The sequence below is a fragment of the Crocuta crocuta genome, unplaced genomic scaffold (genome assembly GCF_008692635.1).
Source record: "Crocuta crocuta isolate KB4526 unplaced genomic scaffold, BGI_CrCroc_1.0 scaffold55, whole genome shotgun sequence".
NCBI lineage: Eukaryota > Metazoa > Chordata > Mammalia > Carnivora > Hyaenidae > Crocuta > Crocuta crocuta.
In genome coordinates, this window is record NW_027530512.1 from 5357585 (window position 1) to 5375065 (window position 17481).

Sequence of the window (17481 nt, forward strand, 5' to 3'; positions counted from 1 at the left end):
CATTTATTTTGAGAGAGGCAGAGAGAGGGGGACAGAGGATCCAAAGTGGGCTATGGGCTGGCAGCAGAGCACCTGCTGTTGGGGCTCGAACCCACAAATCCTGAGATGAAGACCTGAGCTGAAATCGGGCGCACCACTCCCTCCCCGGCAATTAATTTTTGTGCTATGTAAGGTTACGCATAACACTTAATTTGTAACATAATCAAGTGCAACAAAAGTATGAGTATTTGTTTTAATGAGAAACATTTGAGTTGGACATACCACAAACCGCTTCAAGTTTCTGGAGCAACCTCCCTCCCCCCATGGCCAAACAGCTAAACAATACCTGAAGCATCACTTTAAATGTGAAAAGTCGTCTTATAAAATTAACTTACAAAAACATCCTATCAAGTAGCTTGGCATTTACTGTACATTAGTCAAAAGCTCCAGCTAAAATCTGATTTTTTTAAAAAAATCAAAGTTTACATTATTCATACAGATCCAGCATTGTTAAAAAATATGCACAAATAACCACATCCATGCAATATAATTTCTTTAAAAATTTAAAGCAATATAAAAGAGCAGACCTAAGTACAGAACAGAATGTTTTGGTTTATCACGTGTAGCTCAAGATTGCTAGCTGATTGGAGTAAACTTAATTCTAAACCTCCTGAATAGGATTGTTTCAGTCAATCAGCTAAGGGTGTGGGTGAGTTTCCGAACCACTTCTAAGGTGGAATCTGCTAGCCTGTTTCGGAAAGATGGGGTAAACGCTACTGTTCGCTGAGCACAGTAGCTACATTTTAAGGTCGTTTTTCCAAATAAATCGGAATCTCGGCTCTTCAGGAAACTGCAGTTTTCAGAGATCCCAGGCCGATCAATTTAGCTGTCAAAATGCCTGAGGCGCCTGCTGCCCGGGCTCCCTGCCCCCAGGGAGGAATGTCACTAGGAAGCCCTCTCCAGCCAGCCTGGAGGGGGGTGCCCACAGTAAGGCCCCGGAGGGTCACTCACTCACTGCCGATGCGCCTGGAGTGAGGCGCCCGCGAAGCTGGGTGGGGCCTCTAGGTGGGAGGCGGCCCGTTGGTGTACCGCAGCATGGGGTAGAAGGACCTGGCGAAGTTGTTGGCCTGCGTGCAGCTGTAGTCGTCTTCCGAGGCGGGCAGCAGGCAGGCCAGGAGCAGCAGCAGCAGCAGCAGCAGCTGCAGGGGCAGCGCCGCCCGGATCACCCGCGACAGGAAGGAGCGCCGTGGCCGCGAGCTGCCCGGCCCGGGCACCCTGCCGACAAGACAGAAGCGGTGAGCACGGGGCTCCAGAGGCCACGCCCCCCTGAGTCACCTGACCCCTGCTCGCGAAGGACACATCCGGGGCCGAGATTAAAAGTGGGTGCTGACGACTGAGGTTCAGCTCTGGAAAGGCAGCCCAGCCCTTTCCAGACTAAAGAAAACAAGTCACTTGGGTTCTTACAAAGACCTCAAGCATGGCTTTGGCAAGACGGGTGAGCAGCGTGTGCGTGCGTGTGTGTGTGTGTGTGTGTGTGTGTGTGTGTGCGCGCGCGCGCGCGCGTTCGTGTGTGTGTGTAGCAGAGGACTCAATTCCCCCTACCTGCTGTCCGCCTTGTTCTGGTCTTTCGTCATTCTCTCTGCTCCAAGCTGCTGGATAAAAACAACCCTGTTAGAAACTGAAGACTGTTTAGTCCTGTCCATGATAAAACCTCCTTCCTTTTTAAATTATACACCTTCCTGAGCTCATCTTCCTGCCAAGCTTTTGAGACCAGGCAAATACATTCGGGATTCTACTCCATGCGGTAAGAAATCATTGGCTTTGTTAAGCTCACAAGAGTTTCGCATTCTAGTTTGTTGATCTGCTGTTAATGGGGAGAGATTGGGAAGGCACTCACTTCAATAACCCCAGAAGGGGTCCCATCATTCACAGCCTACATGGGGCCTTGGAGTCTCTAGTTCCTATCTTCTCTGTACTTTTTTTTTTTTTTAATGTTTTTATTTTTGAGAGAGCATGAATGCAGGACGAACAGAGAGAAAGGGAGACACAGAGTCTGAAGCAGGCTCCACGCTCTGAGCTGTAAGCACAAAGCCCGATGTGGGGCTCGAACTCACAAACCGTGAGACCATGACCTGAGCCGAAGTCAGTCGCTTAACTGACTGAACCACTCAGGCGCCTCCCTGTCCTCTCAGTAACTCTGAAAAATAACCAGCGTTTTTCTCGTGGCAGAGAGGGGCTCTCACCTTGGCTTGGGGAGCTGGTGCAGGCGCTGCTGGAGGCTGGTCTCCAGAGTCTACCTCGTCCATGCTGGGCAGAGATGGGTCTGGGTTCTGAAATCCATACCCCAAGGGTTCAGTTCAGGGAAATAGAGGGTTCTGAATAGTCCCCAGAGCACACAAATGTGCTTCATGCAGCTTCACTGCTCTGCTCCCCCCTTCCCCCGCTGAAAGAGCTCCCTCTTCCAGAAATCTTTAACAGACTTTTCCAGACAGAAAAGAATGTAAACAAGGCAAGACCAACCGCAGCATTAAAAACTCATAGCATACACAGGGGAGACCGAGTTTAGCTGCATCTAGGGGGACAGAATCAGTTGACAGTGAGCATGCCAGCTGTGCCGAAGCGATTGCATGGCCATCAACACAATATAGCGTTGGCTGCACAGGTGGAAATGTCCCTCTAGAATGGAGGGGACAGGCCTCCCTTAAGTGTGGTGAGGCCATCGTCTGGGTATCCATTCATTCTGAGTTGGATCACATTTGAAAGAGAAGAAAGTGGAAAAATGAGAGAGTGGTCAGAAGAGAGAGCCCAGGACAGTGAAGGAAGACTCTCAAGTCTGTTCCACATGAAGGCAAGACAGAAATGATAGAGGGATCAGACTTGTTTTCATGTGCCAGCCTGAGGCACACATTGTTATCTCCCTCTTGCAAACAAGAGGACAAAGAGCTTGCCTAACTTTCTAAAGCCACCCAGGTAGGAAGGGGCGGGACTCGAGGCTCCACGCAGACCGTGTGCTTACAGCCTCCCTCCCACAGCGAGGCCACCATATACCACTTTCTTGTTTGCATCTGATACAATGTGTATTTAAAAGCCACAAGTGGACTCACCTGGCTTCCCTGCAAGGACATTAAGTCTTGAGACACTTGCTCAAGTAACTGTTTGAGTTTCTTCTCAATAACATGTACCTTCTCTTCAGCCTCAATATAGTCTTCGCCATGCCCCTTAATAAGAAGGCTGTTTGAAATCTCTTGTAAGGTGTTTACTTGAGGTTCACGTTCCACGAGCTCCGTTTTCAGTTGCTAAGAATAAAAAAGTATGTGAAACGCCTGCTTACTGTGGCCAGATGGGATTTTCTTTATGCCAGGACAGTTCCGGGATGAATGATGGGTGGTGGTCAACTCCAGAACATTCTACTAGTTATATGTATCTGTGTGTGCCCTCAAGCCTAGCATCATTTGGGCAGCAAGTAGGTGACACCCTGCCCCTATTTTCCATTCCTTTTCATTCTGGAGACAACTTGATGCTGGAGGAGTTGGAGGAAAGCAGCGAGGGGAAGACTAGACCTTTGTCCACCGCAGTAGCAAAGTCAAGGAAAAATCTAAATTGGGTAAGTGGAGAAACAGCAGCTTAGGCATACTGTTTAGAAATAGAGGCCCGTGTTTGGCAAATCAGCCTGTATTACTGATTACCTTGCTTGCTGTCCCTTTTGGTAGCCGCCACACAACATTGGGCTATTTAAAATTACAATTCAGTCTCTGTCACAATAGCCACATTTCAGCTGCTTAAGAGCCACCTGTGGCTAGTGGCCATCAGACTCGCATGCGCGAGTGGGGGATGGGCAGAGAGAGAGAATTCAAGCTCCAGGTTCTGAGCTGCCAGCACAGAGCCTGACACGGAACTCGAACCCACAAACTGTGGGATCAAGACCTGAGCTGAAGTCGGACACTTAACCGATGGAGCCACCCAGGTACTCTTATTTTTAAGAGGTGCCTGGGTGGCTCAGTCAGTTGAGTGTCCAACTCTTGATTTCATCTCAGGTCATGATCTCATGGTTCATGGGACTGAGCCCTGCATTCAGCTCTGCCTCCTTGGGTGCAGAGCCTCCTTGGGATTCTCTCTCTTCCTCTCTTTCTCCCTTTCTAAGTAAATATTTAAAAAAAAAGTTAAAAAAATTTTTTAAATGTTTACTTTTGAGAGAGTGTGTGAGTGGGGGAGGGGGAGACAGAGCGAGAAGGAGACACAGAATCTGAAGCAGGTTCCAGGCTCTGAGTTGTCAGCACAGAGCCTGGCATGGGGCTCGAATTCACGAATGTGAGATCATGACCTGAGCTGAAGGTGGATGCTTAACCAACGGAGCCACCTGTGCACCGCACCCCCCCCCAAATATTTTTAAAATAATGACCAGTGCTTTAAATTTAAACTCATTATAATTGAACCACCTACAAATTTATGGATAAGAATGTCACCTGGTTAGTGAAATAAATATATTAAAACACGACTACCCTTCAAAAAATGACTTTTCAATAGTAGATTTAGAAAACTCTTACAACTCGCTGTGTCTGTGGTGTAACTGAGCATATTTCCGCCCAGATGAGTCCTATTCACAAAGGAGAAAATACTTCTAATCAAATGGCCTTACGTTTCTCAGGATATTGCTAAACGCCTATGTCCCCAGCTCCTGAGAGTCTTAAAGATTTCCTGCTTTTAGCCCTGGGCCTTCATCCCTGCAAGTCGTCCTGCTTCAGAATGACTATGAAGGGATGCGCAGTAGTAGCTACCGACTGGAACATGAGAGCAAAACGCCACGCTGGTGTTGTTCCCAGGAACAGGAGGGGCAGCTCCCTGAGTCCCACCCACCAGAGGCCAGCAGCAGTGCAGGACCCTAGGAAGAAACTTACCATCAGTTCTTCCTGACACTCCAGGAGCATCTGGGGGTCTGCCTCTGGGTCCGTGACGCGAGCTTTCTGCCTCCGGCTCTCGGCACTCGCTAACCACAGTAGCAGATCTTGACTCAACTGGTGGAAGTCCTTTAAAAACACACGCACACAACGTGTCACAGTATTGCCTTTTCTCTAAAGGCAGGTGTGCCGAGAAGCAGCTTGCTGTGTTAGGCCTTCAGAGTGTTTGCTCTTCTCTTTGTCCGATGAATAAAAGGGCCAGATTTAAACTAAATGCCAGGGCCCCCAGACAAGGAAAAGGGAGAACAGGAAAGAGGTTGCAGTTGGCACAGTCCCGGGAGGCGTGGTGCGGGTCGTCGAGAGACAAGTGGCAGCAGAAAGGCCGGCCTTCACCATGCCACCCCTGCTATGACACACAAAGACCACGCAAACCACTCCACGGCAAAGGGAGACACCCCAACAGGACGGGCCACAGCCCAGGGACACACGGGCACGGGGTCTTGCTAGGGGGCTCGTGTTCCTGGACGCAGGGTCAGAGCTAACATGGGATGAGCATTTACCCTGTGTCAAGTGCTAGGCTGACATTAGCTCGTGAGGTAGGGACTAAAATGATTCCCAGTTTTCAGATGAGAAAACCGAGGTCTAGCAGGCACAGTGATGTGCCCAAAGTCACACAGCCACTAAAGCTCTAGGGTTGGGCTAAAGCACTCCCGGTCCTGGGCCAGGTCTCTCCATCGCTCTGCGATCCGTACGGTGGTCCTGGCAAAATGACAGAGATGGCGCAGCGTGGGGTGGCGTTTCTGACTGACTGGAACGCTCGCCGGAACTCTGACGCTAGGAATGGGCTGGGGCGGCTGAGCAGGAGACAGAGGCCGGGTGGCGTGTCGCTGGGACAGCAGCTGAGCCTCTTGGAAATGAATGATAAAGCACATGTCTCCTAACGCAAGCCGTATTTGTGTGCCAAAGCAGCCTGACTAGGATAAAAATATCTGCCTCTCCCCCCCCACGTGGGCCGGGCTGCACCCGGGACCGGGCGCTGGGGGCCGGCGTACCTGGCACTGCACGAGGGCCCTCCGCAAGCTCTCTCTCCATCTCTCCGCCGCGCCCCGTGCCGCGTCCCAGTGCAGTGCCAGCTGGCCGACTCGACCCTGGAGCTCTTTGGACTCCGCGCTCTCAGTCTGCAGAAACTCCTTGCTGCTCATGTTGACAGAGACCACCAGGGCCTTGTAGGTGTCAAAGGCTTTTAGGATTTCCTACCGCAGAGGGAAAAGATTGGGTTAGGCGTTCTGAAAATAGCGGTGTGGGGTTCATTTGAACCTCAGCGGGGAACGTATCTGCCAAACGCCTCTCTAAGCTGTGGCTGCAGAAGCAAGAGCGAACTTGCCTGCAACTGGCTGGGCGATGTCAGGTGAGGAACTGCCTCACGAGGTCAGTGACCTGGGCTGGCCAGGCCGGGAGCAGAGGCCTGGCTCCTGGCAGGTCAACTCAACCACAGGCACGAATGGACCCCGCCGAGTCCCGGCTGGCTTATTTCGGGACCAGATTAGAAGTCTTTCAGATAAAGTACATGGCGTGATCCTGCATGAACCTTAGATATCACAGAAGTATTATTCTTTAGGGTAAATAGTGATCCTAGATATATTGATGCACAAAGGAAAATAATAATACCAATGTGAAGACTGCCTGGATACCCCAAACTCCTGTCCTGGGTAGTCTTAGGAGCTCAGGCTCAGGCTCAGGTGCCCCCCTCACCTCCCCTGCAAAGTGTAGGGCTCACCTGCCCCGCCCCTGCTCTCTGGCTAGTTCTAGTGAGGCAATGGCTGGCTATGTGGGTGACAAGTTCTAACTGTGTAACAGAGTGACCACATCAGGCCACAGAATTCATCAGCAGGTGAGCTGATCCTCCCCCCAACTCCATTCTCAATGCTCCCCCACCAGCTTGGACTGCACAGTTTGGAAGGGTGTTTTTAGGCTGCCTGGTGGTGGCCCCCAGGACCTTCTTAAGAGTCTAGAAGGGTCTCTGAAGTCAGATCTCTACAGCACAGGGGGTCGGAGCCACACCTCCCCAGAGCCACCTGGAGCTTTTGGGAATCAGGAGCCGATGCTCTTCTGCCTGAAAACAAAAATCTACATCTGCATCCTTACCCATTACAGAAGTGGATTGGGACAGACTGACGGCTATACTTGCTTGCAGCCTGCCACCTATACCGCTGACAGCTGTGATCTGCTGGTCCTGCAACTCAAGCGTCCACATGCACGTTCTGGGTCCCTCTTCCCCCCAGACCTCCCCCTCACCTTGAGCTGCTTCACTCTGAGTTCCATTTCGTGGAGACCCGAGGGAGGGTCTGCTGTCTTTAACGTCTCCAGCTCTGCTTCCGTTTTTTTCAGCCAAGTGGTGATGTCGCTGATCTTGGAGTTGAGCTGTTGCAAGTTTTGTTTTATTCTGAGTTGATTGTGAAGTTCTTGTGCTTGAATCAGCTCCCATCTGTCAAAGGCACCTGGAATACAAAGTCGCTGGTAAAAAGCAGCAGTAGCGCCAACCAGTCTCCAAATAGTCCAGGGTCAGGGTGAAGAAACCTGAATGGGGATGCTCCTTGCAGGCTGCTGGGCTTTTGGAGTCATCGCCTCCCCCTTCCTGTGGTTCAAGGCCAGTACCGCCACCCTCCCATAAAGGCTGGGATGAGGTGGGGAGTGGGCTATGAGACCCGACATGGTGCCAACATGCACTGCAGTTCCAATGCTCAGCATTTCAGTTTAAGCTGTTTTTAGGCGCCTTCTCTTCGGGTTCACGAATGATCAGGTCAATTCTATCAGTTCACCTTTCGGCTTAGTTGAATCACTACTTTTATGATCATTGAACTGGTCTCATGAGGAGACACCTGACGGCTCTTTCGTCATCCTCTTCATGTCTGATCTTCATGTCTGCCTTCATGTCTGATGCTACTGATATACAAGTAGAATCATTAAAACAGTACTTCATGTGAGGCTCATTTGGTCAATATTTAAAAAATAGTTGTGAAGGGCGCCTGGGAGGCTCCGTCAGTTGAACATCCGACTTCAGCTCAGGTCTTGCAGTTTGTGGGTTCGAGCCCCGTATCAGGCTCTATGCTGAGAGTTTGGAGCCTGGAGCCTGCATCTGATTCTGTGTCTCCCTCTCTTTCTGCCCCTCCCCCTCACTCTCAAAAATAAACAAACATTAAAAAAAAGAATAGTTTTGAAAGTACAAAGCCTAGGAATTTGTTCATGAATACAAGTCAGCCGATTTAAAAAATTAAAAAAATTTTTTTTTAAAGTAATCTCTTTACCCAACGTGGGGCTCGAACTTGCAACCCCAGGATCAAGAATCGCATGCTCTACTAACTGAGCCGGCTAGGTGCCCTACAAGTCAGCAGATTCTAAAATAACAGTGGCTGCCGTAGGCTGTTTAGCAGTTTTGGTGGAGTGTAGTTGGTCAATTCTTAATTAATGTTCTGTCGAGCAATGACTTAAATGTTCAACTAACCCAAAATACAGACTTGACTGGTCCTGACAACTGCCTAATTTATCTGTACCTGAGTGTTGCCTGGTGAGAGCAGTCAGTCCCTCATCTTCCTGCTGTGAGCTGCTGTTCAAGACTCTGGCGCTTTCTTTGCCACCATCAGTGCCCGGGGATAGCAGCAGCTTTACCTGGAATGAACCGATTTTTACGTTACCACTGATAAATTTCAAAGGCTGTATGAAGAGTATCTTGATTCATTGCAACAGGTAGGAAATGAAGATATGGGCTCCCTTTCCTTCTAATATTAATACTACATTATTAATAATTTTTAATATATAATGATTATTATAATAGTAATATGGAGATTCTTTAGTGTATTAGGTGGATTTATAAGCAAGCAGAGCTAATGGCAGAAATAAAGCCTTAGTAAGGACCAAGATGGGTTGGGGGGGAGCAGGGGAAGGTCAGTATTGGAAATCAAGTGGCCTAATTCAGGGCCTCCTAACACTCCTCAAAAGAAACCTGCCAAAAAAAGTTAAAAATCACCATTGAGCTACCAGGCTGTTAATGTGCGCACACTTTCACTTTTGCAGAGTGTTCTGCAAAATGGAGCCATCCCCCCTCATCACTCTGTGGGGCTGGTTGGCAGATTATCCCCAAGATAATCTGAGGGCACATCGGCCTCCAGGGGTCATTCATGACCAAGCATTTATCTTTCCCTGCACATATTGACTCTTCTGTTAGTGCGGAGCTGACTGGGCTATTATCTTAGGCCTTTCCAAAAATAAAGGTATCCTTTTCAGAAAAGCCATGCTTTTTTTGGTTTGTGTCCAGATGGCCTACTTGTGTGGAATGAAAAAAATACTCCCCCTCCCCCCGCCGCCTTCAGATTTCTGGCGACATGCCTGGTTTCAGACACACAGAAAAGGGTGGAGCTTTTGAAACTGGCCAGGGGGGAAAAATGCAAGCATCAATACTAGGGGGAGGCCAAACTGTGTGGCCCTGGGTGCCCGGCAAAGGCAAAGTGCTGGGGTCCCTCTCCTGCTGGCTGTCAGGCCTTATTCCGCATCACAGAGGGGCGGACTGAAACTGCCAGCTGCTTGCAAAGCAAGAGGAAGAGCTGCTGAGCTGGGCATGGCAGCCCACTGTCGAATGACTTGGGCCTGACTCTACACAGGCAGAAGCTTCTCCAATTATCTAGCACCATCCGTTCTTAGACACAGCGGGCACTTTGAGGACTAGTCCAATGATGCCCACCACTGCTTCTGGTTTCTCTAAAAGAGGATTATTAAAAGTGCACAGAGACATCTTAATTTTAACTCGCTCCTCACTAGTTCTCCGTACTGAGGATGATCTAAGCCAACATTAAATCCTAGACTGGCTGCTGTCAACAGCTGCATAGCCAGAGCATGCCAAGGACTCACGTTGCCTGAGGAACCCATAACAAAGAAGGAACAGTCACTGTTACATCAACAACAACAAACCACATGCGGTAGTAAAGAGTAATAACAGTAACAGTGACCACTCTGAGGGCCTTCTTTATACCTTCTTACAAATCAGTACGAACAATTATGTAAAGTAGGCTTATCATCAGGTGAGGAAAGCTTACAGAAGGCCAAGTGCTGTGGCCCCAGAGCAGTTTATTGGTGGGGTCAGGAAGCAGCCTGTGTCTACCACTGCACGTGGTCAAATCTTCCTGAACATGATGTCACAATGTTCTGATTAGGATATGTAGTCAAGACGTAACTAGAACACAGTTTGGGAGCTCGGGAGAGCCAGTACTTGGCATCTCCATTACTTGCACGGATGACTGACTCAACAGTAACAACCACTGCTGCATCAGGTTCGTATAGATCATCCTTGGCCAGAAATCAGTCTTCAACTCCAGTGTGTTTTGCCAGGGTTCTAGAGACCTACGGACGGCTCAGCAGAGATACTGTCACCATGGGAAAACCAGCTCAAAATCTGCCTGGAAAGTGAGCACATGCAGCATACACCAATGCCTCTCCCTCTCTCTCTCAAAAATTTCAGCTACTCATCATGCACTTGGGTTATATTCTCCATGCAGTCAAGACTTACATAGGCCGGTTTATAGGGGGTGCTGGAATCTGAGGGGATGGGCTGTACGCTCCTATCACTTCCCATTGGTTTGTAGCGATGCTTGGGACAGGAAGGGCTGTCAGGAACATGCCACGAGTGGTCCTCAGAAATGGATTTCCCTGAAACGAAACACAGCAAGTGACCGTCTATTCTCTCTAACCGAAGGATTCATACTTAGTTCCACAAAAAAAAGGTCACGGGTAACATGGCATCACGTTATAGTATAATATGAGTTTTGCAGCTTTCCTTGCAAAGCATGCACGTTTGCAAAATGTCAGTATGTCCCAGAAGGGAATGAAATGACAGTCATGCAACTGAGCAGCACTGTGCCTTCACTAGATGGGTTCACGATGGAGCAAAATGAACAGGTTTTTTTGCAGGATGAGTAGTGTTTTGGAGCCGGAGCATCTGGTGGTGAGGACAGTAGCAGCAAGGCCAGGTCGGGGGGTGGGGTGATGGGCAGAAGGACTGAAGGCCTCTCAGGAGTGGGGGAGAGCAGATATCAGGATGGACTTGGGGACCAGAGGGCCGCTCGCGGCTCTACCCCACCACTGCACGTGGCGACGGGGCAGGGAACATGGATTAGAGCTGCAAGTCAAGGAAAGGAAGGTTTCTCCTCCTGTGGCAGATGCAGCCATACCTTTGCTCCTACCCACCCATCCTCTTCCCAGGAAATACCATAAGCAAGGCAGGAAGGAGTTCCAAACCAAGTCACCGTGGAGAAAGCTTGGCCTACGCCAAAGAACTTCAGTTAGATGGCGGGTTGGGTGGGGGGGGGAGGATAAAAATTTTAACAGACACCATGAAAAATTCCCTTCTGCACAGGCCCGAGGGAGAGGAGAGGGATAGCGTGGAGACTGCTCCTGTCCGGACGGGGTTCTGTAAGGAGCACGCAGGTACGTGTGAGTATGGCAGTGTAAATACACCATGACGCAAGGACCAAGGCGCATGGTGTCCACAGAAGGCAGAGGTCAGACATGACACATGGGAGCGAGGTTTAGGATGCAGTGTTTAGCGCCACAAGAGGCTGCCATGTTGAGACACATGCACGGTCAGGGGCCTACCAGAAGACGCTTTCAAAGTTTTTGTGGTCATTTTAAGATAGGCCTCAGGACTTTCAGGGATTTCTATATCTGAAAAAGAATAATGTCATTGTCCTCGCTGCAGGCATCTGTAGATGAATGCCCATGTATTAAGTTAAAACAGTAGAAACATTGTCAGCTAGGAGAAGAAAAGTAATGACCTTTGAGCTGTTTTATTAAAAAGGTTTAGAAAACCAAAAGGATATTTTTCAGCCAACTCCTGACTCTCTGAAGCAGTAGTAGGGGGGTGGGGGTCCACAGAAAGAATGCAGACAATCTACTGATACTCTGAAGAACTCAATTGGAAAGGTCACTGATGAGCGTCCCAGACAGCCAGAGCCATCAGGGAACAGCCTTAAGATCCCCAGGTGAATTTTGTTCCTTGTTGCCTTTCATTCCCCTGGGATAGGAGCGAGCCACTCTCTGGGAAGTCAAAGTGGGCAGGACAGCACACAAGAAGCCATAGAGGTCTGGGGCAGCCATGAGCTGGACTCTCGGTCATCCAGAGATGGCCGTGTTGCTACGGTGCTAAAACCATAACCAAGTGGGTCAATGTCAAGGGCTCTGGAAACATGGGTCGTTACCTGACAGCGCACTGTAGTAGGGGCCTTCCTCATCATCTTCGTGAGAGGAGGAGCCCCCCACGTCACCTGTGTGATCCCACTCCAGAGGGATGGAGTCCACGCTAACGGGGGTCTCACAGCCAGACCGCTCGGGCCCTGGCGCTGGGGGCACCAGATGACAAAGGGACTGAGGGGAAGAGGGCTCCTCGCTCTCTCTCCTTTTTCGCCAAGAGTCAGCCTGGAGTTCTCTGGGGTCCTCCATGTCTGTTTCATTCTCGGAGGCCTCCTTTTCATCTTCCAAGCCCTGAAGTGGGGATGTCCAGTTTTCAGAATGAACCAAATTATAGGCTTGTGGTTGTCGGGTACACGGGGGGTCTACCTGTCTGGTAGGTCCTGAAAATGGCCACTCTCCACATTTCTATGGCAGCATGAGAAAAGAATCAGGATTGGGGCACCAGGATGGCTCAGTCATTTAAGCGCCTGATTCTTCACTTTGGCTCAGGTCAGGATCTCACGGTTTGTGAGATTGAGCCCCGCGTCAGGCTCTGCACTGGTAGCACGGAGCCTGCTTGGGATTCTCTCTCCCTCTTTCTCTCTCTCTCTCTTTCTGCCCCTTCCCTGGCTGGCTCTCTCTCAAAATAAGTAAACTTAAAACAAAAATTTTTTTTAAATAAGAATCAGGTTCCCTGGGCCCGTTTGCGATTATTCTAATTTAGATGCTCCAGTGTGGGGCCTAGAATCCATATTTTCTGCAAAGCCAGCTTCTTTCCTAGGAGAAACCTGACATTTGATGGTGTAAGTTAAACAGCTTTACCTAGAAGAAAATGGAGGCCAACGTTTTATTAGTGGTTAATGGCAGGTTTCTCCAACAGTCAGAAAATTTAAATTAAAAAACAACATTTAAAGGCCACTAAGAGTATTCGGGCTAAGATTCACAACTTCATGACCATACGTACCAGGTTCTTTCTTATCTCTCAATCTTATTGCTCAGGATACAGAACCTTTTTCTTCCTAGGTTGTAATGCCTTGATCGAAGAAAAACACCTATAAACTGCTGTATCTAGAGATGAGGGAACCGTATGGTGATTTTTTTTAGGCTATGTCTGATGAGGAAATAACTATCAAGTTAGCCAGTTGGAGACACAAAAAAGGAAAAAGTGGCCAGTCATGTTGCTCAATATAGTTATCATTAAAGCTTCTGGCACACAAAGGCAGTGAACTTTGAAGAGCAGGCTGAATTCCACCTCAACTTCCCAGAAGGTCCCTATGTCAAGGAAACCTTCACCGTTACTTTGGAAAACAGGTGCTTTTGTCATTTCACAGGTGAGAACTGGGGTGCCTGGCTGGTTCAATCGGCTAAGCATCCAACTCTTGATTTTGGCTCAGGTCATGATCTTGTGGTTTGTGAGTTCAAGCCCTATGTCGGGCCCTGTGCTGATAGTGTGGGGCCTGCTTGGGATTTTCTCTCTCCCCCCCCGCCCCCGTGCCTCTCCCCCCACTCATGTGCATACTCTCTCTCTCAAAATAAATAAACTAAAAAAAAAAAATTCAAATTTGAGAACAAAGCACCAGAAAGGCACAGATATTAAAAGCTCCCGATACTGGGGCATCTGGGTAGCTCAGTCCGTTGAGCATCTGACTTCAGCTCAAGTCATGATCTCACACAGTGAGTTCGAGCCCCACATCAGGCTCTGTGCTGACAGCTCAGAGCCTGGAGCCTGCTTCGGATTCTATGTTTTCCTCTCTTCTCTGCCCTTCCCCCACTCACACTCAGTCAATCTCTTTCTCTCTCTGTCTCAAAAAGAAATAAAATGTCAAAAAATATTTTTTTAACTCCCAGACACTATGAGGAAAAGGCCAACACATTCCCAAGTTAGTGCTGTAAGCAAAACCAGAACGCCTATCAGCATATCCTAGGATGCAGACACATGTTGGGAAAGCGCAGGTGAGGGGAGCAAGAACTTTCAGAAATGCCATCCCTTCCATCGGGTAATGGGAGTCTCCAAGTAAGTGTGACTCTGCAGTAATAAAAGCAGAAATAAAACTGTTTTGCTTTCCTTTTCACCACAAAATACATCACAGTTGACCATGACATAGGTTTCTAGTTCTGTAAAAATTCGGTCAAGTTTGAGTAGCCCATTCGGTGAAACGTCAAGGTTGGGTGGCCTGGAGGCCGTCCACGCGAGCGAGGCGCTCCCCTTACCGGCGCGCGGGAGGTGAGCCTGCGGTGGAACCGTGAGACTCGGCCGAAGACCTCCTGGCAGTAGCGGTGCAGCTCCTCCAGCTCATCCTCAATCAGCACGGCGTCCAGGGGCTCGCTCTTCTGAATCAGCTGCTCCCCGAACACAATGAGCTGATCTATCTTGTTGGTGTTTAGTGTAATTTCCTGCTGGAAGCCCTAGTTAGAATAGGAGAAAGAAAGGATTTCCAAGAAGGAAAGTTTCCCTGGGGATCCAGACAATGTCTGCTGTTCCTTCACCTGGGGCTCTAGCTTCGTCGATTTTTAACAAAGCGACAATAAAGGCTTAATCATTTTAAATGAGTGTAGGGGCGCCTGGGTCAGTTGAGTGTCCGACTTCGGCTCAGGTCGTGATGTGGCGGGCTGTGGGTTCGAGCTCCGTACTGCGCTGTTTGCTGTCAGCACAGAGCCAGGAGCCTGCTTTGGATCCTTTGTCCCCCGCCCCTTCCCTTCATGCACTCTCTCTCAAAAATAAAAACATTTAAAAAATAATAATAATAAAACGACTGTACATATTTTTTTCCCCTCTCCCTTCTGGACATGGGCTTATCCAATTAAAACAATCCTAAAAGTTTGGCAGGGACAGACATCTACTGCTATTGGATGTGAGGGAGAAAACCTGTCTTATTGACACTGGGTGAAAACGAAATTTCCCCAAATAAACCACCCACCGGCATTTGCTTCTGCTGACAGTAGTCATCTCGCTGATGGTGTTATACCAGGGAAGGCAAATTTCTATTTTTCAACTTCTTTTAAAAGCCAAGGAGGGGGGCGCCTGGGTGGCTCAGTCGGTTAAGCGTCCGACTTCGGCTCAGGTCATGATCTCACGGTTTGTGGGTTCAAGTCCTGCTTTGGGCTCTGTGCTGACAGCCAGCTCAGAGTCTGGAGCCTGTTTCAGATTCGGTATCTCCCTCTCTCTCTGACCCTCGCCTGCTCATGCTGTCTCTCTCTCTCAGAATAAATATTAAAAAGATATTTTAAAAATATTAAAAAAAAAAAGCCAAGGAGGGAATTATAGTGAAATTCACCCATTTGGGAGAGCAGAAGAGATCTGTTCTTGGCCTCATTCTTGACACAGATTTTCTTCCTGTCACACCCCACATGTTGCACTCAGACTTGAGAGCTGGGTAAAGGGCACCTTATGAAGTTCTGTTTGGAACTCCATGGATGATTATAAATGACAAAGGATAAAGAGCCTTGTTCCAGTGACCCCTCGACTGTAAGGAACTGTATTCTTGCTCGTGATAACCCTGCAGGACACAGGTGGGTGTAGCCTGGCTGCTTTAACAATTCTGGAATCTGCTCTCAGGGTATCAGGTGAAGTTTGTGTTTGGCCAGCTCTCCGGTGCAAAAGTGCATTCTTCTGAGGAGCCAAGGAAGCAGGCCTTACATTCAGCTGGCGCATCTTGTCGTCGGCGTCGCTCTCTGAGAAGTGCTCCACGTTGGTCAGCTGCAGGTCCATCTCTGTGAGCCACACTAGAATGCTCTCCCTGGTCCCCTCGAATTCTTCCCTTTGGTTGGTGAAATGCTGTGAAAGGGGGAAGTAAATCTTGTGTTTGTGTTGATGGCAGAAGAGAGTTCAGGGAGACAGCAAGGTGACTTTTGGCCAAGAGGAAAGGGTACCGCAGGAGACCCACAGGGCATCTGGGGGCTGGGGGAGGGGGGGAGGGGGCAGGTCTGGAGCCCGGGCTCTGGTCCTGGCTGTGTAATTACAAACAAGTGCCCCAACTTCTCAGTCTTCATGTCTCCTTAGACAAGTTAGGATGTGGGACTGTGCACTAGGATGATTAAGGTCCTTTCAGCAATTCTGTAATTCTCTGAGTCAGTGATTTTCCCAACCTGCCCTTTGAGGAACTCCCTCAAAGTCTAGGCTAGGCACCTTGCCTGTTTTTACTTGTTAGCCTTGTGTTGAAGCTTTTGCTTAACAGAAAGATTTAGTAGCTTCAGGATGGAAAAGGTATAGATCTCAGGGTTGAGCCTGGCCTAGTGCCCCATCTGCTCTCACTGAGGCAATCCTGAAATGTGTGTTCCCTCAGAGAAAGAAGACCCAGACTTATCGCCTCCAATTAAGGATGCCTCTTGGGTTACCACCTTACAGATGGGCAGCTGATTCTTAAACACAGCATTTGGTGCCAAATGACCGGTCACAGTCCCATCAGTAGGGGATAAGGAAATTAATGCATGGGGGTTGTCTGAAGAGCTAGCCCACTTCTTCTTGAGGGTTTAAAAATAACAAAAAAACCAGATTCTCATCTTCAAATGATTTCAAGAATGTTCTGCCCAGAGAACAGAAGCAGGGGTTAAAATTACTTCCTGCAGCCACAGACCACACCGGTCAGGTCAGTTTGCAACTAGACTCATAAACGGTAACTTTCCAGATCTTCCGCATTACAGAAATCTCAGGTGAACGTCTACTAGATTGAAAAATCCAACCCAACCTTTGAAGTTAGGTCAGTGTGCTCTGAAATTCAGAGGCTAATCACCGTCGCCGAGCTCCACGATGCAGAGCGGGCTCTGTCTGCCTCTCTCACAGAACAAGAACCAATGGCACGCACGAAAACGGGCAGATGGGTAAGGTGGGCCTCTTTCCAGAGAAGAGGCACCTTTGCCACACCCGATAATGGCAGCGGCCCAGGCTCTGGGCAGTCTGAGAGCCAAAGCGCAGACCTTCCGGGTTTGCAGAATTTGAAAGACATTACGCTTGTTACCACAAATCACATAACCAGGCCCTGCCTACAGAGCCTATCCTCAGGCAAATAACCTCTTTTAAAATACGGATGCTGGCGGCTTTGCCTTAAAGCAAAGGGAAGGCTGACTGGAAGCCTGTTCAGAGAGTTTAGGCCCGAAATGAAATCTACCCATCGGTCGGCTCTAAGCCCAATACCGCATATGCGTCTCCCGGGAAGGCTACAAGTAAGGCGGGTGACGGAGACAAGGTTACTCTGAGTCTCCGCAGGACGGCCGTGACCCGCTTCTGGAGGTTGTCCCAGCGCTGGTTGCCCTCGTGCACCATCTGCTTCAGCTTGCTGGCCGAGTCCGTGCGGTTCTCCCGGGCCAGCCGCCGGTACTGCTTGTTGATGAGCTCCAGCTGCGTGAGCCGCTCGTGGATCTGCCGCTGGAACGCCTGCGACACGCGGAGGGTGGC

The 17481-nt window shown here is 49.2% G+C and overlaps 1 protein-coding gene across 6 annotated transcripts in view; it reads right to left on the minus strand.

Moving 5' to 3' along the window:
• Positions 1–218: 218 nt before the first annotated feature.
• The window catches only part of SYNE2 (spectrin repeat containing nuclear envelope protein 2), a 336140-nt gene continuing 318877 nt past the window's right edge, over positions 219–17481 (minus strand). For 4 of the 6 annotated variants that reach the window (XM_077767200.1, XM_077767199.1, XM_077767201.1 and 1 more), the window contains 14 exons: positions 17221–17460; positions 15727–15864; positions 14301–14495; positions 12119–12401; positions 11517–11585; positions 10432–10571; positions 8426–8540; positions 7170–7372; positions 5927–6127; positions 4875–5003; positions 3084–3275; positions 2223–2309; positions 1582–1631; positions 219–1254 (listed from right to left, as the gene is read on the minus strand). In XM_077767200.1, the coding sequence (XP_077623326.1) occupies positions 1041–1254; positions 1582–1631; positions 2223–2309; positions 3084–3275; positions 4875–5003; positions 5927–6127; positions 7170–7372; positions 8426–8540; positions 10432–10571; positions 11517–11585; positions 12119–12401; positions 14301–14495; positions 15727–15864; positions 17221–17460 (2256 nt within the window). In that variant the 3' untranslated portion in view covers positions 219–1040. The remainder of the gene's footprint in view (positions 1255–1581; positions 1632–2222; positions 2310–3083; positions 3276–4874; positions 5004–5926; positions 6128–7169; positions 7373–8425; positions 8541–10431; positions 10572–11516; positions 11586–12118; positions 12402–14300; positions 14496–15726; positions 15865–17220; positions 17461–17481) is intronic. The other 2 variants (XM_077767198.1, XM_077767203.1) reach the window with 2 other exon arrangements.